The sequence below is a fragment of the Tursiops truncatus genome, chromosome 3 (genome assembly GCF_011762595.2).
Source record: "Tursiops truncatus isolate mTurTru1 chromosome 3, mTurTru1.mat.Y, whole genome shotgun sequence".
NCBI lineage: Eukaryota > Metazoa > Chordata > Mammalia > Artiodactyla > Delphinidae > Tursiops > Tursiops truncatus.
The window spans coordinates 162,752,016-162,773,332 of NC_047036.1; the positions used below are offsets into that span (position 1 = coordinate 162,752,016).

The window sequence follows — 21,317 nt, forward strand, 5'->3', positions numbered from 1 at the left end:
GCCCAGCGAGGCCGCCAATTGGCGGAGGCGCGCTGTCCGGCAAGCCCCCGGCAGAACGTTCAGTGTCAATCCGGGGGTGAGAGGGCGGGGCGGAGGTGCAGTCTGCTGCCCGGGCCCGCCCGGCGGGGCGGCGGAGGCTGGCGGGCGGCGGCGGAGCCGCGCTCCGAGGCCCAGAAGGCGGTCCAGGAGGGCGCTCGCCCGGGTCCGTGCGCGCCGCAGTCCCCCGCCCCCGCTCAGTGCTGCAGCGGCTGCCGGCCAGCCAAGGTTGGCGCCGCGGCCCCCCCACCCCAACCCCGGCGCAGCCGCTGTCCACCTGCCAGCGGGGGAGGGGCGCGGCAAGCGCCGCGGGTCATAGGTCTCCGGGCCGCCAGCCGTCGTCATTCATAAGGCCTGGCGCAGGACAGCAGCAGCAGGCCCAGGGTCCATGCCGGGGTCCTCCTGGGTCTCCCTCAGCTACAGCCCGAGCTTCAGGAGGATGCTGAGCTCCGGGAGGGGGGCGCTCAGTAGCCATCCCTTTGCTGGGTGCCCACGCTGGGCTCATGCCAGTAGTAAGAGCTGGCACTTGTTAAATACATTACTTCGTACCACACTCCTGTCACGTAGGTACTAGTCTCATCACTCCCATTTTACAGATGAGGAATCTGGGGCACAGACAGAGGATTCCCTCTGTCTGGGCAATGCAAAAGGAACCTCTTCTCCTGGAGCAGAGGAGTGCAAGATAACCCCTTTTTTCAGGGTGCCCTTTAAATACAGCCTGAGGACGGTCAGTTTCCCATTGCCACATGTCTGACATTCAGGGCCAGATCATCCTACGCTGGGGTGGAGGTGGGGGGCTGTCTTGTGCACTATAGGGTGTTCAGCAGTATCTCCAGTCCCTCTACCAACGGCACGCCAGTAGAACTTCCCTCTCTTCCGGCAGTTGTGACAACTAAAACCATCTCTAGGCATTGTTGAATGTGCCCTGCGGGGCAAAACTGCCCCCAGCTGAGAACCACCAAAGTAGAGGAAGGCCCAAACAGGAAGTGACACGATGGGCAGGAGACTGGATGAGCCAGCTTTCCTTGGCTTGGGGAGGCTAGCTCGTCTCAGGTCTACAAGCCAATTCACTGCTCTGCCTCTGGACTTGTATACAACGTGCACCCCACCCAGCAGCTGTCTGGACCTATGTTCCTAAGTCCACCACAGTCTCAGGGAGGGAAGAGTCTACGTTTTTCTGTGAATTGTGGGGAAATGGCTCATCAGCCAAACCACTCCACCTGGGGCTGTGGAGTTACAAAGTAAGGCTAAGTAAAATTTACTAAAAGTGTTGCTGTGTGTATCCTTGGAGCACAATGTTAACTAATTTCTGTGGGTCAAGGTCAAAGTCTGAAAAATCACTGGTTATGCTCTATCTACAGAACAGCTGGGTTGCTTAAGTTTTGACAAAGAAAAACCCCTCCCTGGACCTCAGTCTGGAATACAACTATAACAAGCAAGACTAGAGTAAGAAGCTGAGCAAGCGGACAAGGAGCAGTCAACCTACTGGCTGGGGAAGGAGGCTGCCCGGTCATGAGGAGAGATGGACAAAACTGCCTCAGTCTACCCAAGACAAAAGCAGAAACAGTCTAGATGAAGTGCTTTTTATTTGTAGACCAACCAAACATATTTAATATAAAAACCTTTCAACAGACAAACTACCATCACAACAGCATCCATGTAGCAGCGAGGGGATGCGGGCAAGGGTGGGGAGCGTGGTGGAGGGGGGAAGGTTCTCAGGGTCCCTCCTGCTTCTCTTGTCTGCACTGTGGCCTCTGAGAGCATGAGGTCTTAGCAGAGGGCAGATCAAGGCAGCCAGAAGCAGAGGGGCCCTGATACCGATATTGAGACAGAGCACAAAAGGCCCCTCCAACATACCATCTTCCCACAAGGGCAGCCTCCAGGGAGAGCCAGATCCAGCTGGGAGGCAGCAGGAAGGTGGCTGCGACTGAGGGGAGCATCAACCATCTTTTCTCAGCATCCTGCTGATCACCCTTCTGGGAACAGAGTTTTCCAGAGGGCTACTGGATTGAAAAGACCTAAAAATCATCCTAGGAGAAGGACAGAAATTGTGTCCGAGTCCACCTTCTACCAAGGCTCCGGGCCTGTGACTCCAGAAAGCTGGGTGGGTCTGCTCAGATGTTTGGGAAGGAAAATGAATGACAGAGCCTTTGGCCCAACAGGGCTGAAGCCTTGCCAGGCATAGACCAAGAAATCCTCAAGGCAGGCCAGGGAGGTCTGTGGGAAGAGCTTTGGGTCAACGGTACTATTGGAGTACAGTGACACAGTGGCCCGCAGGTGGAGTTTATAATGTGTGTGGAAGCGAGAAAGGACACGAGAGAGAAAGAATTAAGAACTGAAGTACCTGCTTCTTTCAGGCCTGGGCAGTAGAGGTGAGATGATCCTCTGGGCCGGGGCTGGGAGAGAGAGACCTGAACCCCTTCCTTCCTTGGTGCCAAGTTTGACTGGCCTGGATATAGTTGATGGCCCCAAAGTCCTCCACGTGGCCTCCCTGAGACTCTCTGGTAGGCCCGGCTGCCCCCTCCAGATGTGCCAGGAGACTGGCCCGCAGTCCCAACTGGGCCCAGGTAGGGCCTACAGTCCCACAGTTAGATGCAGTCCATGGAGTTCTCAGGGAGGAGCCCAGGGATACAGCCAGGGAGACCTAAGCCCTTGATGGGAGTGCAGCTGAGGGGGAAGCCACAGCCCAGGGCTGGGTCGTGGTTCTCTATGGCCTCCAGCCTGTCTGTGTTGTTGTCCCAGTTGATGTGGAAGCGGGTCACCCGGGGGTTTGAGGTCAAGATGTTCCGCTGGAGCTGGGGCAGGAAAAGGAACGTAAACCCTCGTTAGCATGCCCTCGCGTTACTCCCACACAGCAGGGCGCTCTGAGATCCCGCCCCACGCCCAGGAAGACCAGACCTTGTTTATTCCATCCCCACCAACAATATGTGGAGAACTCCAGGGAATGCCTGTGCACCATGATTTAGGGCCGGGGCCTATCTAATCTTGATTCTGTGAGGCAAAATTCTGAGAAACAAAGACCTTTCTCTTTCCTGTTCTAGCCCGGCGCTCCAAGAGCTGAGCACTACTTGAAAACCTTAAGAAGTGACCTTGGCTCCCAATTCCAACGACTCAACTACCCCCAGGTGCCAAGGAGCCAGCCTGTCTGAAGCAGGAAGCGTGGAGAAAGGACCCACCTGAGAGAAGTCTGGCTTTTGGGGCGGGTTCTCCCGCAGCTCAGGGTTAGGGTACTCATTGTTGACGTAGTAGCCCACTCGGATGAACTCCTGTCCGTGGTAGGTGCAGGTGATGAGGACCACAGTCACACCCACGGCGTCCGTCTCAGGGATGAGGGATGGGTTGGGGGCATCGGCCTAGGGGAAACACAGGCCGGGCCTTAGAGCGCTGATTGCCAGTCACACCTTGACCGGTAATACGATTCTCAAGCAACGTATATTTACTGAGCCAAAAGTATGGGTCTCTGCCCTCAGGGGTTTTCAATCCAGCGGTGAAGACAGAATCAACCACACGAATGCCTGTAAAGTGCCGAGTGTGACAGGTACCATCAAGGAGAAGTATACGGTGCTGAGGAGTGTAGTAAGCAAGGGGGAGAGCGGTATAAAATGAGGCTGAAGAGGTGAGCAGCTGGGTACCAGTCAGTTAAGGGCTTGGGAAAGATCGAGAATGTTTAGCAGGAGACAAGTGTGGCATCACTCCTGCCGTCTGAAAAGACGACCCTGGAGGCCAGTAGAGCTGCGATAGGAAGAGGGCTAAGTGGGAGCAGGGAGACTAGGCAGGAGGCTACAGAGGTCATCCTGGAGAGAGGACAGTGGCTTAGATCAGGCAGTAGAGAAGGAGAGAGAGTGGACAGATGTGGGGTGTGTTGTTAAGGACAGGATCGGCTATATGACTGGTGCAAAATGAGACCAACACACATGAAAACACAAGGGACTTCCCTGGTGGTTAAGAATCCGCCTGCCGATGCCGGGGACATGGGTTTGAGCCCTGGTCCGGGAAGACCCCACGTGCTGCGGAGCAACTAAGCCCATGCGCCACAACTACTGAGCCCATGCTCCGCAACAAGAGAAGCCACCGCAATGAGAAGCCCATGCGCTGCAACGAGGAGTAGCCCCCGCTCGCCACAACTAGAGAAAGCCTGCACGCAGTAACGAAGACCCAACACAGGCAAAAAAAAAAAAGCAACAAACAAACAAATGCAAAGAGGAGGCCTCGTGTTCAAAAATTAGTAAGTTTCAGCCAGTGACAGCAGAACGTCATACCAAGAGTGGGGCCCAGTGTGACTGCATGGGTCGCATGCCTAGGAAGCCGGTCCTGGCTGTGGGGTAGGTTAGGTGGATTGGATATGGGTGGGTGAGGGCTTAGGTGATGGGATGAGGCTGCTTAGACTGGGGCGGGAATAGCCAAGATCAGGTAAGTGAATGGATTTGAGCAGAGGCTCTCAAACTTTAGTGTGCCTAAGAATCACATGAAACCTGCACTTCTGACAGCCCCTGTGATGCTGGATTAGAGAGCTATTGAGCCGCTACAGTGGATCCTCATTATTCAGGCATTCCGTACTTGCCAATTCGACTACTTGCTACAATGTATTTGTAACCCCCAAATCAATATTCAGGGGCTTTCACGGTCATTTAAGGACATGCACAGAGCAGGGGTGGGTAGAACCAGGCAGTCTCAGACTGTAAACATGTGTCTTTTCTGCGGTCTCAGGGCCACGGTTTCTGCATTTTTGTTGGTGATTTTGCTGTTTAAAAGGGCCCCAAAGCGTAGTGCTGAGTGCTGCCCTGTTTCTGAAAGCAAGAAGGGATGTACTTCATAGAGAAAACGTGTTAGATAAGCTTTGTTCAGGCATGAGTTATAGTGATGTGGGCCATGCGGTCAATGTGAATAAATCAACAACACAAAATAAGTTGTCTTTAAACAGAAAAACATAAAACAAGATTATGTATTGACTGGTTGATAAAAATGTGACTCGCAGGAAAATAACGCTGTATTTCCTCTAGGGGCAATGATTTAGTATTCACTAATTCACTAATTCAGTGTCTGCAGCAACTTTACAGAACATAACTCCCGTGAGTAATGAGAATCAACTGTAAATCAGTGGCTCATGGTAACAGTTATGACACAGCGGTGGAGGAGAGGGAGGTGTCTGAAGTACCTTTGAGAGAGGTCAGACAGTGCTTGAGAGCAGAGCTAGGATTTGAACCTGAACTTTGACCAATGAACCATTCTGTGTGCTTTTGGGTAGGAGAGGCTATTTCTAGGTGTCAAGGCCTAAGGCTAGTCTTTCTTACCTGAAAGACGAACATGTGTCTCCCTGCTGGGACAGGGCCGACCAGCACTGAGTCTAAGATTTGATCAAACTCCTCACTCTCGGCTGAGCCAACGTAAATGATCTTCCATTCCAGGTCTGCAAGGATACAGGGTGTTAAGAACTGAAATGGCTTGACAGCAAGAAGGCTGGGAAAGGGCCTTCTCATGTTAGTTTTGGATAGGTTCTTAATATATTGATAGGTTTTTATTCTCAAGGACACCTGACACCCACTGGGCACTAAGTGCCAGGCACTGCGGTCCTGATCACTGGGGCAGGCGCGAAGCTCTATTTCCCATGGGGAAATTTCTCCTGTGGGCCTAGCTTTGCCAGGCGACCTTGACTCGGCACCTCCGGGGAAACTTGGGCCCCTCAGAGCCTGAGGGTGAACCGTATGGCAGAGGTTGAATTAAGAGCCACGTGACAGAGGCGTGAGGTGTGCTGAGGAGAGAACAGCAGGGAGTTGGGCCATTTGAGGGCCCTGCCCACTGGGTGCCAGGATAGGAAGCAGCATCCTCTTTCACACACAGGGACCAGTGCCACTGAACTGAGTAGATCCCTCGACAACTGGGGCAGGGCAGCAGACTGCAATCCAGTAGGACAGCCAGCCGGCAGGAGGGGAAGATAAGGTCGCTGGGGGAGCCAGCCAGTCCCCAGGTCCTCCAGATCCAGCACCAAGTCATGCCTGCTCTCAGGCATTAGGGCAACAGCGACTCAGTCAACAAATATGGCATCATACGGCCACCCTCTGAACCCCAATTTCCTTGCATCCCATCCAGTCGGGGACTCACATTCCTGGGTATGTTCCGGCAAGATAAAAGGGAAAGTGCTCAATGAGACCCTGCCCATCCATCGCAGGAAATTCCCAGTGACTGCGGCCTCTTGCAGGAGGTCCAAGTGTATCAGGGGCAAGGTCATGCTACTACATGGAAATTTGGCAGGAGACCTGAAACTTATTTTAGGTTCTTTGAAATTACACAACCTATGGCTCCAGCAGCCGGGGGAAGTTTCACAAGCTGTGATTTTCGCAGGAAGCAAACTGTCTTAGAAGCTGCCCTGTTCCTTGGTCTAGTGTCCCACAAGAGCACCCAACTTTGGAAGCACGGCAATGCCCGGCCATGACTATGGAGGTTTGTCACCAGGGCTCCGTGCCCTTTCTCGATACACTGGCCTCCTGTCCTTCTGCAACTGACACCCAGGCCTTCTACTCAGGGACCCTAACAGGTCTGTAGGAGGTGGTGGCCATTGGGCTCACTGGGGTTCAGTCAAACTCCAGTCTCTTAGTATTTGCAGGGAGGAGTTAAGTTTACTAATTTATTTTTATTACAAGTAGTGGCACAACCAGAAATAACGTTTTTGGATGAAAAGAAAACAAGCTAGCTCTGTTCTCACCTTCCTAACATAGCTTTATCATTTGATATCTTTCCTTCTGGCCTTTTTTCCCATCACCAGGGGAGTCACACATGTGTGCATTAACTAATGTGCTGCAGGGGGAGACAAAAAGGAGATTTTAATAGAGCAGGCCGGGGTGTATGCCGTGGGCTCTCAGCGTTCAATACTGTCGGCAAGGGAGTTCCCTGGTGTCCTAGTGGTTAGGATTCTGGGCTTTCACTGCTGTGGCCCGGGTTCAAACCCTGGTTGGGGAACTGAGATGCCACAAGCTGTGTGGTGCAGCCAAAAAAAAAAAAAAAAAAAAATACCGTCAGCAAAACCTAAACTAAAATTTTGTTTACCGAGAAAGCACGTTGGCTGACCAGAAGAGAGAAATGCAGGTGGACAAGCAAATGGATCACGATGGCTCCCTCCACACAGGCCAGAAAGAAACCAGAGAATTAACCAAGGACTGCAGAGAAATACTCAAGGGTTAGAGGAGCTGATAAGATCACCTATGGAAGACAGAAGATGACTGAAGTGAGGATCTACAAATCGGAATTGCCTGAAACCTGCTCAAGTGTCTTAAGCAGAAGCATACTGAGGTGACTTCATTTTTGAATGAGATACGGGGCATCAATCACCAACACAACACAAACTGACTTCTCCTGAATATGGGACACGGTCACACACATGCAGTATTGTGTGCCTAACCTTCTGAGTAATTTCAAGGGTAAAATGACTACGTTACTTTTGTTTTTTCTTCTTGGCCATGCCACATGGCTTGTGGGATTAGTTCCCTGACCAGAGATTGAACCCGGGCCCCCTGCAGTGGAAGTGCAGAGTCCTAACCAGTGGACTACCAGGGAATTCCTTACGTTACATTTTGTCTTTATGCCTTAACTTTATAATCTAACCACTGCACAGGATGGTGCTCTACTATGTATGAAAACAAAACCCAAACCAATGATATGATGAAAGACATGTTAAAAAAAATATATCATAGTTGAACTAGCTGGGGAATCTGTTTCCTGCCTTAAAAACAACAACAGGACTTCCCTGGTGGCGCAGTGGTTAAGAATCCGTCTGCCTATGCAGGGGACGCAGGTTCAAGACCTGGTCCGGGAAGACCCCACATGCCGTGGAGCAACTAAGCCTGTGCGCCACAACTACTGAGCCTGCGCTCTAGAGCCTGCGAGCCACAACTACTGAAGCCCACGCGCCCAGAGCCCGTGCTCTGCAACAAGAGAAGCCACCTCAGTGAGAAGCCCATACACCACAACAAAGAGTAGCCCCTGTTCGCAGCAACTAACGAAAGCCCGGGCACAGCAATGAAGACCCAAGGCAGCCGAAAATAAATAAATAAATTTATAAAAACAACAACTTATCTAGCAGGACTTTTTCTGTTTATCACTTTTCCTTTGTTCGTAATCATACAGATGAACCTTGGCCTGACCTCAGGGTGTTAGATGTGGGTCAGAACACCTGGCTCCAAGACTTATTCAAGTAGTACCTGTTGAATTTCTCAACTAAACAAGGGAAAAACACACCCAATGTACTGAATGTAGACCCATGCCTTGGAAGCATCTGGAAAGATGCTGAGGAGAAAAGAGAGCAAAAGGGGTTCAGAACCCTTGAGAAATGGGTCACACTGGGGATTGGGCGTTCAGCTCTTCAGTTGCCAGTGTCTGAAGTCACCAGGTAACAAGACTGAGATTCCTCCAGAATCTGAGAGACTTCTAGAGCCAGGCCCATTCCATCTGTCTGGGAGGCAGGAAACAAATTCTGTCTGCTCTGTGGGAAGAGGCAGAAAGGGAGCTGGCAGGTTAGAGTGAAGGACAGCTCAACAGGTACAACTAAAGAGTCTAGATTTCTAGGCCAGAGTTGGCTTTCCAACTGGAATTTCTCTGAGCAAAAGCTTTATTGTCCAGGCATAAATAATAACAGCACCCCCCTTTCCCTCCTCTGAGTCCTGTTTACGCTCCACTTCTAAAATAGAATGCCTTCTTTCCCAGGTTATAGCAAAGATAAAGAACCCTGGACACAGAACTCAGAGACAAAACCTAGGGTTAATAATTCTACAAACCGGCTGTGTGACCTTGGAGAAGTCATTCCATTTCTTTCTATTAAAAAATAATAACCAGCAGATTGATTTTAGCCTTTCCTGCTCTGATTCTATAAACAGATCAGTAAAGTAACAGAGCAGGAGCTTTGTAGGAATGAAAGTACTAGATAATGACCATGCAACCATTTTTAAATGCAAGAAGCACAAACAGGCTGATTGAAACCCGATCTCCTGCCATCTGGGAACTGTGAATCCCTTAACCTATTAGCTCCTTACATCTCCTCCTGGCTTTAAAATTAAATCTTATTCCACAGGGTCATTCTACACCTTATTTATTTATTTACACCCTGCCTTGTTCCAGAAAGGATTTAACTGGGCTTATTCTACAGTTAGTCACAAGCAGACCCCTTAATTTAAAAAGGAGAGAAACTGGGGAGAGACTGGTCCAATGGCCCAGCCCAAGCACACACACATTGTATCAACCCCAGGCTACTCCACGGGGCTGACATGCAGGCAAACCACCCACCTACCACTGAGAGGTGCTGCTTAGCACACCCTGGCCTCAAAGATCTCCACCTCCTCAGCCGCTGCCTCTTCTCTTAACCACCAAGTGGAGAAGAGATCTAATGGAGTACTTCCCCCTGAAAGTCGTGCCAAGACTCGCTGAAGGACCTCAGATTTTTCGATTTTTATAGACCTTGACTTGAAAGGCCTTTTACTCTTTGTGGCTCCCGTCTTCTCATCTGTGAGATGAGAGCCATGTCCACCTTTGTTACACAGATGAGTAAGTACATCTGTGAAAGCACCTTGGAAAAGATGCACAAAATGTTGTGACCTCCCAGATGATTGTTTGAAGCCAGATACCTTCACGGCTCAGCCTGGAACACCCACCCCGCAAGACTAGGTCAGACCATCAAAAATGTTGGGGGCATTGCTGCAGGAGGTCAGCAGGAGTCTGGCAGGCAAACAGTAGGAACCAGCTAATGCTTGCCTGGCCATGCCACCCCTCAGATTTGAGTATGCTCACTGAAGCCCACAGTCAGAGAGGCAGAAAGAACAGGAGCTGGGGAGATCAGGTTATCCTCAAAGACTGGAGCCAGAAGCCAGGCCATGCCTCCCCGGGTGGAGTAGAGGGTTGGGGCCAGACTAAGGAGGGAAGCCAGGTTCTAGGGCATGTGGTTTGGGGTAGAAAACAAGCAGAAGTAGCTGGGGTTGGGGTTAAGTATCAGCAGGTAGGGGAGGAGATTATGGGGAGACAAATGGGGAGATGGGGACGAGTGAGGTCTTGCCACAGGGCGAAAGGATCTTCACAGGGAAAATGGGGGAGGGGGCTGAGGTTTCCATATGGGAAATTGGGAGGGGGCTGGGGTTTCCGTTGGGGAAATTCGAGGGGCCTGGAGGTTAGGATCGCCATAGGAAAAGAGTGAGGTGGGAGTGTCTCACCACAGGGGAGAGGGGATTGGTGGGGAGGACTGGGTGGCTGCAGTGGCAGTCTACCCGTACAGAAACAGAAGGTGGGGCGTTTCTTGCTATAGGGAAGACGGGGTGGCTCAGTGTCTCTGCAGGTTAAAGAACGGAGGCTGAGAAGGTCTCTACATAGAACACAGGTGCCCAGGAGGAGCGCCACAGTAGAAAGAGGGGAATGATGAGGTCTCCACGGGGGAGAACGGGAGTAACCGTGGGGGTGGGGGTAGGGTAGTCTCCAAGGGCAGGTTGGCACTGGGAGGGGGTTTGGTTCACCGGAGATCTCGGTTGGGGGAGGGGGGGTGTGTTTCACAGGGTTGGCCTCGGGGTTGTCTCCAAGGGGAGGTCGGGGTTGGCCCAGGGGAGAGGGGGTCTCCACACGGGCCCAGCCTCACCGTCTGCTAGGGCCTCATTGCACTCGAAGCTGATCTCGAACCGGAAGGGGCTGTGGAAAGGGCACGGATTCTCCAGCACCGCCACGTTCAACACCGACACCTTAGCCATCGCCTCGTCGGGTCGCAGCCGGGGCCAGAGCTGGGGCCGAGCCCGCGTCTGGGTCCTATCGGGTCAGCGGAGCAGCGTTGCCCGAAGCCGCTCCCGCTCCCTCCGACCGCGATCTAAAGTGCGTATCTCCTCCGCGCGCCTCCTTCAAATAGCAGGTCCCACCCTCCGGCTAATCACAGTCCACGCTCCACGACTGCGCGAGCTCCCCCTCAGCCAATCCTGGAGCGTCGGTCTGCGCGCCGAGACTCCCGGGACCAATCCGTGGAGCTCCCTCTCCGGGATGAGGGAGGGAGGCGGGACCGTCTCTTAGCTTCTTTGGGTGTCCGCGGAGAACCAATCCCCAGAGTCTCCGACTCGGAAGTCTAGGGAGGGGTGGGCGGGGTCACGGCGCAGGGCCCCTCTTGGCCAATCCTGAGGGTCCCCGCACCAGCGAGGTCAGCGCTTAGCCCCGCCCTTCCGGGAGACGCATCCAGCTGGGGACAGCGCAGCCAGCCTCCGAGCGGTGGCGCGCGGCGCTCGCTTAAGAGGGAAAGAAGGGCGGTGCTCGACCTGCGGTGATTGGCAGGCAGGAGTGGGGCGGGAATAAAGCAGATTCTGTGAGAGGTTATTGGCTGAGATGGCTGCGGGAAGCGGGAGGGGAGAAGAATCGGCCGGGGATTCGTGGGAGTGGAGCGGAAGTCGGCTGCTGGCGCGGTTGAGCCGCGTGTGAAGAGGAAGGAGGAGCGTTTGTACCTTTGGCGTCTGTCAGCTGGTGAGCGTTGCCGGAAGTTTCTCGAAGGGGGCTCCTGGCCCCTCGGGCCCAGCGGCCTGGGAGAACGTTGTGAACGTTTAACTCACCCTTGAGGGGAGACGGTGGGGCCGGTACGCGGCGCGCTGAGTCCTGGGACCGGGAGTCGGGCCTGGTTCGAATCCAGTTCTTACACCCTCGGGAGCCTCTGGGGAGGTTTCATGTGGACAGCGCTGTAAGTGGGAGTTCGAGTCCGGCCTTTGCCAGTCGCTACCCGAGGCCACGTTTCCCTGCCCATTGAACGGGGTCGTGAAAATTGACTTTCCTGACTTATGATTACATAATACGTCTAGAAACTTCTCTCCACACTCCCAGGCGTAGGCCGGACCACCGTGGCCCCCAGCCTGGAAGACTCTAGGGACCTCCGCACTCACTGTGCTTCCACCAGCGGCAACATACCTAATTTTACACTTTTCTCTAGTAACCACGTTAAAAAAAAGTTTTAAGAAGTTAAATTAATTTTAATATACTAAAATTAATATAGCCACAATATCATTTCAACATGTGATCGGTATAAAAAAATACAACAGAGGTATCTTACTTTTTGTTACTTAGTACTAAGACTTTGAAATCCTGTGTGTTTTACACTTTATACCACATCTGTGATCCGGACCCTGCATTTTCACCGGAAATAGTTTAGGTTTCATAAAATTTACAGTTGAAATGTAGATTCACATACCCAAGCTGTACCCAGCATGCTTAAAAGTTTCCCATGAGCTCAGTCTTCTGTCGGTGTTAAATTGAAATGTTAATTGATGAAAGTTAAGCGACGGGAATGTTCTGTTTCACAGCGGCACTAAGCCACATGCAGGAGCTCGTGATCCCCTGTGGCTTCTGTATTGGACAGTGCAGATCTGAAACAAATTGGATCAGTCACCCCCGCCCCACTTAAAATGTGAGTGGTTTTCTGTTGTTCTCAGTATGAGAATATTGTCTTCAAGACTCTACAGGCTTTGTTTACTAACACCCAGCCCCCAACTTCAGTCCAGCCAAACTGACCCTCTTTTAGTTTCGTAAAAATCTGACATGGCAGCCCCACCTCTTCTTCCAGCTCTTGCCATGACTGGTGCCTTCTTGTTATTCAGGTCTTTGCTCAGATGTCCTCTCCTGGGAGAAACCTTTCCAAGGGTCCCCTGGACAGTGTTCAGACTCAGAGTGTAAGCCTGAACAGTACTGTTTCAAGCCACTAGCATTTTTTTTTTTTTTTTAACTTACTAGATTGCAGGTTTATTATAGAAGGATCTAACTCAGGAAGAACCAGATGAAAGAGATGTAGAGGGCAAGGTATGGGGAAGGGGGGGTTGTGTGTGGAACTTCCACGCTCTCTGAACTTCCATGCTCTTTGAGCGCGCTCTCTCTCCCCATTGTCCACGTGTTCACCAACCCAGAAGCTCTCTGAACCCTGTCCTTTTGGGTTGTTACGGAGGCTCCATTAGGCATGATTGATTAAATCACTGACCACTGGTGATTGAGCTCAATCTCCAGCCCTTCACCCGTCCCAGAGGTGGGGGTGGGTTGAGCAAGCCACTAGCATTTCCTATCCAGCCTCCTCTGTGGCCTCATGATGCTAGGCATTATTATTATTTTTTGTATCTCTATCTCACATTAAGTAAAAAAAAAAAATTTTTTTTTATTATAAATTTGTTTATTTATTTTTGGCTGCATTGGGTCTTCGTTGCTGCATGTGGGCTTTCTCTAGTTGCGGTGAGTGGGAGCTACTCTTCGTTGAGGTGCACGGGCTTCTCATTGCGGTGGTTTCTCTTGTTGCGGAGCACAGGCTCTAGCTACGCAGGCTTCAGTAGTTGTGGCACACAGGCTCAGTAGTTGCGGCTCGCGGGCTCTAGAGTGCAGGCTCAGTAGTTGTGGCACACGGGCTTAGTTGCTTTGCAGCACGTGGGATTTTCTGGGACCAGGGCTCGAGCCCGTGTCCCCTGCATTGGCAGGTGGATTCTCAACCACTGCACCACCAGGGAAGCCCAGATTTTTTTTCCCCCATTGAAACGATTTGGCTGCAAGAAAATTCACATTACAATCAGTTATGATTTCTTGGCAGTCACTGGGCATCCTTGGGAATTTTTGTGACTTGAGAAAATCTAATTTTCAAATTATTTCCAAATGTAATTCGATTGTTTATGAATACAAAATTTGATGAATGAAGTTGTTATGATATGTTTTCTAGACATTTAATTAAACATTTATTCATTACAACTTCGTAGTTTTCTTTTTGCATCGTGGAACTTTTTTTCCTTTATTCCCAGCCCCAACCTTTTCATAGCCTCTGAAAAGCTCATCAGCCGTAAGCATTATGTCTGTGGTGCTAATGAAGAAAATGGCCCTGTCTATAATGCCTTCTCCCTACAGCTGGCTGAATAATCTTCAGTTGTAAACCAGATCATGTCATTACCCTGCTTAAAACCTTCAAAGGCTTATCATACTTAGAATGAAACTTACACGATCTTTACTTTGGCTTAGGAGGCCCTGCACACTGGCTTAAGTTGACCTCTCAAGCCTCAGCTACCAGTCTCCCTCTTGTGACCACTCTCAAGCCCTGCTGGCTTCATTTCCCGTCTTTCAATACACCAAACTTATTCCTGCTTCAGGGTTTTGCACTTGCTGTTCCTTCTGCCTGGAATGTGCTTCCTTCAGATAATTGGGTGGCTGTCTCATTCTCATCATTTATGGTTCACCTCAAATGTCTCTCCCAAAGAAGCCTTCTTGGACCACCCTAGTTAAAGTAGACCTCCATTAATTACAAAAACCTGCTTTATTTTTTATCTTAGGAGCACTTACCAGAATCTGTAGATTTGTTGATTTTAATTGTGCTTCTTTTTTTTGGCCGCACGGCTTACGGGATCTCAGTTCCGCTATCAGGGATTGGACCTGGGCCAGTGGAAGCGCCGAATGCTAACCACTAGACCACCAGGGAACTCCCTAATTGTGCTTTTTATCTCTCATCATCCCTCAGTAGACTGAAAGCTGGTTGAGGACAGAGATCTCACCTGTCTCACACTGAAGTCTCAGTGTATTGCCAGAGCTTAGCATAGGAAGTCTTAAATAAATTGTTTTTTAAAGTGTAAATCCATATAAAGACTTAGCATAGTACCTGGAATGTGAAGAGTACTCCATAAACACCATAAACATGGACTGTTAGTAGCGCATAGTAATTAGGAGATAAGTCATCATTTTTCTTATGTAGTATTTCAGGTGCGCTCACACTCAAAAACAAGCATAAGAAATGCCATGACAAATATGTTTTTACCCATTACCCAGCTTAAGAAGTAAAACATTAGCGATGCAATTGAAAGGTCTTATATACCCCTGCCTGAAACCTGTTCCTCTCCCCTTTTTTTCAGATGTAACTGCAATCCTGGTTTTGGTGTTTATTTTTCAGTGCACGTTTGTATATCTTTAATATGTGCCTTTAAACTATGTATAGTATTGTATGTCATGTTCTACAACTTTATACAAAAGAGTCAACTATAGCAGGCCTGAGACTGCTCTCCTTAGAAAGGCCTGTTTGCAAGGTTGGCCCTTGGTTGGTGTCTAGGAACTTGGATTTCAGGAGGGTTCACACCATTACCTAAATAATACAAGGGGCTCATGGTGCCTAAACTGTACAAACAATGTGATTTGGTCGAACACCTGCTTTCCTTCTGGAGTCTGGAAGTTTGGTACTTGACCAGCTGCCCCACCCGCCCCCCACCCTAATACCCTGGGCACTGTATCTCTAAGGAGCTTTCCTGGTGGACAGCATTTCACACGTGTTGTCACAGCTCTGCTATAGGAACTAAGCATGTCCTTTGTAACTCCACTGGGAGAGGACTCTTGGCAGCTTGTGCCTGGTTTCCTCCAGACTTCGCCCCATGCACCTTTTCCCTTGGCTGATTTTGCTTTGTATCCTTTCACTGTAAGAAATCATACCCTGGGGAATTCCCTGGTGGTCCAGTGGTTAGGTCTCTGAGCTTCCACTTCAGGGGGCACAGGTTCAATCCCTGGTTGGGGAACTAAGATCCCACATGCTGCATGGTGTGGCCAAAAAAAAAAAAAAATAACAAAAGCAAAAAACCAAAACAACAACAACAAAAAAGAAATCATACCCTGAGTAGGCTATATGCTAAATCCTGTGACTCCTCCTAGTGAGTCAGGGATGATCTTGGGGACCCCCAACACAATATCATACCACATATATCCTGACAGGGCCGGAACTAGGATGAGGAAAGCAAGGGCACAACATTTAAGGAGACACACCCTCCAAGTCACACAAGTGCCATCCTGTACCTGCATGACTCTGAGGGTGAGTGCCTCCTAAAATTTTCATTCTAGACACCTAACTTGCTTCACTCTGGTCCCAGCCCTACCTTCATTTTTTTTTAAAATTAATTAATTAATTAATTGTGGCTGCCTTGGGTCTTCGTTGCTGCGCGCAGGCTTTTTCTCTAGTTGCGGCAAGTGGGGGCTACTCTTCGTTGCAGTGTACGGGCTTCTCATTGCGGTGGCTTACTCTTGTTGCGGAGCATGGGCTCTAGGCATGCAGGCCTTAGTAGTTGCCGCGCATGGGCTCTAGAGCACAGGCTCAGTAGTTGTGGTGCACAGGCTTAGTTGCTCTGTGGCATGTGGGATCTTCCCGGACCAGGGATCGAACTTGTGTGCCCTGCATTGGCAGGCGGATTCTTAACCACTGCGCCACCAGGGAAGTCCCCCAGCCCTACCTTCTGAAGCTGCTTTTTTGGGGTCAGACATAATGCTTTTTTAAAAAAATAAATTTATTTATTTTTGTCTGTGTTGGGTCTTCGTTGCTGTGCGCAGGCTTTCTCTAGTTGCGGCGAGCGGGGGCTACTATTCGTTGCGGCGCGTGGGCTTCTCACTGCGGTGGCTGCTCTTGTGGAGCACGGGCTCTAGGGTGCGCGGGCTTCAGTAGTTGTGGTACGCAGGCTTCAGTAGTTGTGACTTGCGGGCTCTAGAGCGCAGGCTCGGTAGTTGTGGCGCATGGGCTTAGTTGCTCTGCAGCATGTGGGATCTTCCCGAACTAGGGCTCGAACCTGTGGCCCCTGCATTGGCAGGTGGATTCTTAACCACTGTGCCATCAGGGAAGCCCCGAACATAATGCTTTTCAGAGGTATATATATGACACGTGTATAGCTCTAGTCGTTTATTTTCACTGGTGTATGGCTGTGCTGTCTGATGTAGTAACCATTAGCCACATGTGGCTATTTATATTTCAGTTAATCAAAATTAAATGAAAAATTCAATTCCCCAGTCACTTAGCCACATTTCATGTGTTTAATAGACACCTGTGGCTAGTGGCTACCACATTAGATAGCTTAGATAAAGAACACTTCTGTGATCACAGAAAGTTTTGTTGGATAGTGTTTACTTATCTACCTCTTGCTTGGTATTTAGCTTGTTTCCGGTTTTCTACTCTTACAAACAGTGCTGTAATGTTTATTGTTGTGCATGGCTCTTTGTGTACACATGCAGGAGTTTCTCTAGGCTACATACCTAGGAGTTGAATTGCTGGGTTTTGGGAATATTCACCTTTGCTAGATATTGCCAGTTTATTCTTCAAAATGATTGTTCCAATTCTCACTCCCACCAGCATTGTTGCTATTGCTCAGTGTCCTTATCCATACTTGCTATTGTCAGACTCTTACATGTCTGTCTTTATGATGGGTGTGAATTATTGGTTTCAGTTTGCATTACCATGATTAATAGTGAGATTGAGCTTTTTTTCATGTTTATTTACCATTTGCCTTTCGTGAATTGCCTGTTCATATCTTTGCCCATTTTCCTGCTGGATTGTCTTCATCTTACTGAGTGCAGGAGTTCTTACATCTGAGGCATGCCTTTTCATTTGTATGGTGTCTTCTGATGTTCAGAATTTATTATTATTATCATCATCATCATCATTATTTTAATGTCATCAGAATTATGAATCTATTTATAGTTTGTGTTTTTTTTGTGTCTTGCTTAAGAAATCTTACGCTGCAATCAGTAAGATATCCTACTGTATTTTCTTCTGGAAGGTCTACTTTTCATATTTAGCTTAAAAAACAAACAATCTGGAATTTATTTTTGTTTATGATGTGAGGTAGGTTTAATTTTTTTCATTTGGATAACCACGTGTCCCAGCTCCATTTATTGAGTAGTCCAGTGGTTCTCAAAATGTGATCCCCTGGGGATCCCCAAGAACCTTTTAGGGAATCCATGAGATAAACTATTTTCATAACAATTCTAAGGCATTATTTGCCTTTCTCATTTGTGCTGTGTTGTCTGTGCACTGTTGGTACAAAAACAATGGGTAAAACTTCTGGCCCCTTAGCAGGAAACAGTGCAGTGTCACCATATTGTGGTAGTGGTTGTCATTGTATTCCTCACCACCACACACACGCTCAATGTTAAAACAGTTTCACTTAAGAATGTCCTTGAAGAAGCAGTGAAAGTAGTAATTGTGTTAAAGCTTAGCCCTACAGCAGGTCTTTCTAATATTCTGGGTGGTGAAATGCGACGCTTGCATAGAGCACTTCTATCGCATGCTGGAGAATGATGGTAGTTGAGGTAATGTACAGTTGTTTGAGTGGAGGTGGAACTGCTGACTTTTTTCATGAACACAGTTTTTCCTTGAATAATTGCTAATTATTAATTATTCAGACTAGGATATATGCTATGTATTTTCTCAGAAACAAATGCAGTGAGTGGTCACTTGGAGGAAAATTAACAGTGTGTTGCCAATGATAATATTTGAGCTTTTAAGCAAAACTTAGACATTTAGGAAACTTTTATTCACCACCATCAGCCTGACAACTTTTCAATATTTAAAGGTTTTCCTGATGAGATCAGTGGTGATATTATTAACAGATATATTTAAAAAATACTGTAGAGTGAAATGTAATAACTCAGCATATCAATATTTTCCTAAAGACCAATGCATGATGTTACAAAATCAGTCATAAAAGATCAATGAAAATTTGTAAGATAGACCAATGGGTTTCAGTGTAACAGAGTATGAAAAGTTTATTGATGCAGTTTCATATTCAACATTGTAACTAACTTTAATACACCACCACTTGTTGAGTTTTGGTATAGTAACAAAGTAAAATATCCCCAATTAGCTGAAAAGGCTATGACACTCCTTCCTTTTCCAACTATGTATCTTTGTGAGGCTGGCTTTTCTTCACATACTTCAACCAAAACAGGATATTGCAACAGATTGATTGCAGAAGCCTGATGTGAGAATACAGCTGCCTTTCATTACACCAGACAGTAGGAGTTTTACAAAAATGTAAAACAATGCCATTCTTTGCACTACTTTGTTTTTAAAATATGCATATAGTTACTTTTTAATAAAATAGGTTATTTATTTTAACATTTAATAGATTTATCAACCAATTTAATTTAGTTAAATATTTGAAAATTTTGCTCAGTTTTAATTTCCAATTCAGTAAATATAAATAATCTCTATCCCCATAAACAACAGCTCATTAGGGTCCCCATTAATTTTTATTTTGCGGTACATGGGCCTCTCACTGTTGTGGCCTCTCCCGTTGCGGAGCACAGGCTCCGGACGCACAGGCTCAGCGGCCATGGCTCACGGGCCCAGCCGCTCCGCAGCATGTGGGATCTTCCCGGACCGGGGCACTAACCCATGTCCCCTGCATCGGCAGGCGGACTCTCAACCACTGTGCCACCAGGGAAGCCCCACATTCATTTTTTAAAAAAAGATTTAATTTTCTTTTTTAGAGCAGTTTTAGGTTCATGACATAGATTTCTCATATACCTCTCCCCCTCCCACATGCATAGTATCCCCCGTCATTAACATCCACCACCAAAGTGGTGAATTTGTGTACAATTGATGAACCTATATTGACACATCATTATCACCTAAAATCCACAGCTTACGTTAAGGTTCACTCTTGGTGCACATTCTGTGGGTTTGGATAAATGTATGACATGTATTCATCATTAGAGTATGATACAGAGTATTTTCACGGCCCTAAAAATCCTCTGTGCTCCTCCCAGTCATCCCCCTCCTTATCCTCATGAATTTTTAAAAGGGTAAAGGGATCTCAAGACCAAAAAAATATAAGATCCTCTGGATTAATCCATCCTTTTCCTAGTGATTTGTAATCTCTGCCTAGAGCAAGTTTCCATCTAGTCACAGGTCTCTTCCATTGGACTTTTTGTCTCTTCCTGTGCCAGATACCACATTGCCTTAAATATTACCACACTATAACCCGTCTTGGTGAGGCTAGTTCCCCACCTTGTTCTTTCTTCTTCCATTTGTGCTGGTTATTCTTGGTCTTTGTTCTTCCATAGAAAGTGGGGCACACAAATACTTTTTCCTATTACAAAAGTAATACATATTAATGCAAACAATTTTTAAAATACAGAGCTGCGAGAAAGTTAAAATTACCCTGTTAATATTCTGGTGTATAGCTTTATATTCTGCATATATTTTATTATTATTTTTTAAAGTCAATTAAAATTTATTTTTTCTTTTTTTAAAACATTTATTTTTTGGCTGCATTGGGTCTTCGTTGCTGCACGCTGGCTTTCTCTAGTTGCAGAGAGATGGTGCGCGAGCTTCTCACTGCGGCGGGTTCTCTTGTTGCCGAGCAGGGGCTCTAGGCACGCGGGCTTCGGTAGTTGTGGCGCATGGACTCAGTAGTTGTGGCACTCGGGCTCTAGAGCGCAGGCTCAGTAGTTGTGGCGCACAGGCTTAGTCGCTCCGCGGCACGTGGGATCTTCCTGCACCAGGGCTCAAACCTGTGTCCCTGCATTGGCAGGCGGATTCTTAACCACTGTGCCACCAGGGAAGTCCCTGCATATATTTTTTATTTATACACACATATACACATACACACATACACTTGTATATATACAGTTTCATATTTGTATACACACACTTTTTGTCTATACATGCCATCGAAACAAAAGTGAGGTCATACTTTACCCTGTTTTTTATATCTAGGTTTTTACCCTTGGTATTATTATGAATATATTTCCACGTCCTTTAGTGTTCTTCTGCATTATCATTTGGAATGGCTGCATGGTATTCTGTTTATGGATGTGCATTATTTATGTAACAGTTTTCTTTGCTAAAATTTTAGATTCTCTCTTGTGTTTCACTCTTAGAAGCCTTACTACAGCGAACTTTTCTTGTCGCTGTCTTCATGCACATGCATGGTTCCTTAGGGTCAATTCCCAGGAGAGGACTGGTTGGCTTAAAGTGAGGGCTTCAGTTGTGAGAAGCTGGGATCACTTGGACAGAGGCAAAGGTTGATGGAAGACAGTGGGGCAGGACAGACAGAAAAGAGTAGTGGTTGCAAGGGTTTTGGTCAAGGTGAGTCCCAGTGAAGTAAGAAGGGATATAAATGGGGGAGGGTCCTGTCATCACAGCTCATTGCCATGACTGAGATGTTTGAAAGGGTAAGAGAGAAGCAGAATAAGCCTGAGGATATTGTAGGGATAAAGGAGTAGCCTCAGCCTGGCACCCCTAGGCCTTCCCAAGAGTTCACGGGAGAGAGGAGGTTTTCTCAACGGCAGAGGCTCCAATGCTTTGAAGCCTTTGGGGATCTGAAGCGAATCCTCTGTTGCTCTGCATTAAGACCTTCCCTCTGGCTTAACTCACGTGAGTCCACTCTGGACAATCCTAACATACTAGCTACATAGGGGCCATCAGGGTGTGGCATGATTAGTGGGCATCTCTGATGTGGGGAGCCAGATAGTCAGCTTCCCTTAGTGAATGCCGAGTGGGGTTGGTGGGCAGCGATGGGGCCTGGGCA

The 21,317-nt window shown here is 48.2% G+C and overlaps 1 protein-coding gene and 1 long non-coding RNA gene across 5 annotated transcripts in view; one reads left to right on the plus strand and one right to left on the minus strand.

The window, feature by feature from the left end:
- Nucleotides 1-1,605: 1,605 nt before the first annotated feature.
- ASF1B (anti-silencing function 1B histone chaperone) lies at nucleotides 1,606-11,001 on the minus strand. The gene is made up of 4 exons (XM_033854184.2): nucleotides 10,640-11,001; nucleotides 5,328-5,443; nucleotides 3,213-3,389; nucleotides 1,606-2,831 (listed from the first exon to the last, which is right to left on the minus strand). Exons 1-4 carry the CDS (start codon nucleotides 10,746-10,748, stop codon nucleotides 2,625-2,627), a joined length of 609 nt encoding a protein of 202 aa, XP_033710075.1. The 5' UTR covers nucleotides 10,749-11,001; the 3' UTR covers nucleotides 1,606-2,624.
- A 236-nt stretch (nucleotides 11,002-11,237) lies between these two features.
- LOC117311738 (uncharacterized) overlaps nucleotides 11,238-21,317 on the plus strand; it is a 39,704-nt gene continuing 29,624 nt past the window's right edge. Inside the window, exons 1-2 of one of the 4 annotated variants that reach the window (XR_004526026.2) lie at nucleotides 11,253-11,710; nucleotides 12,327-12,430. This is a non-coding gene — a long non-coding RNA (uncharacterized lncRNA). Of the gene's footprint in view, nucleotides 12,431-21,317 lie in introns of all 4 variants that reach the window. The other 3 variants (XR_004526027.2, XR_012331069.1, XR_004526025.2) reach the window with 3 other exon arrangements.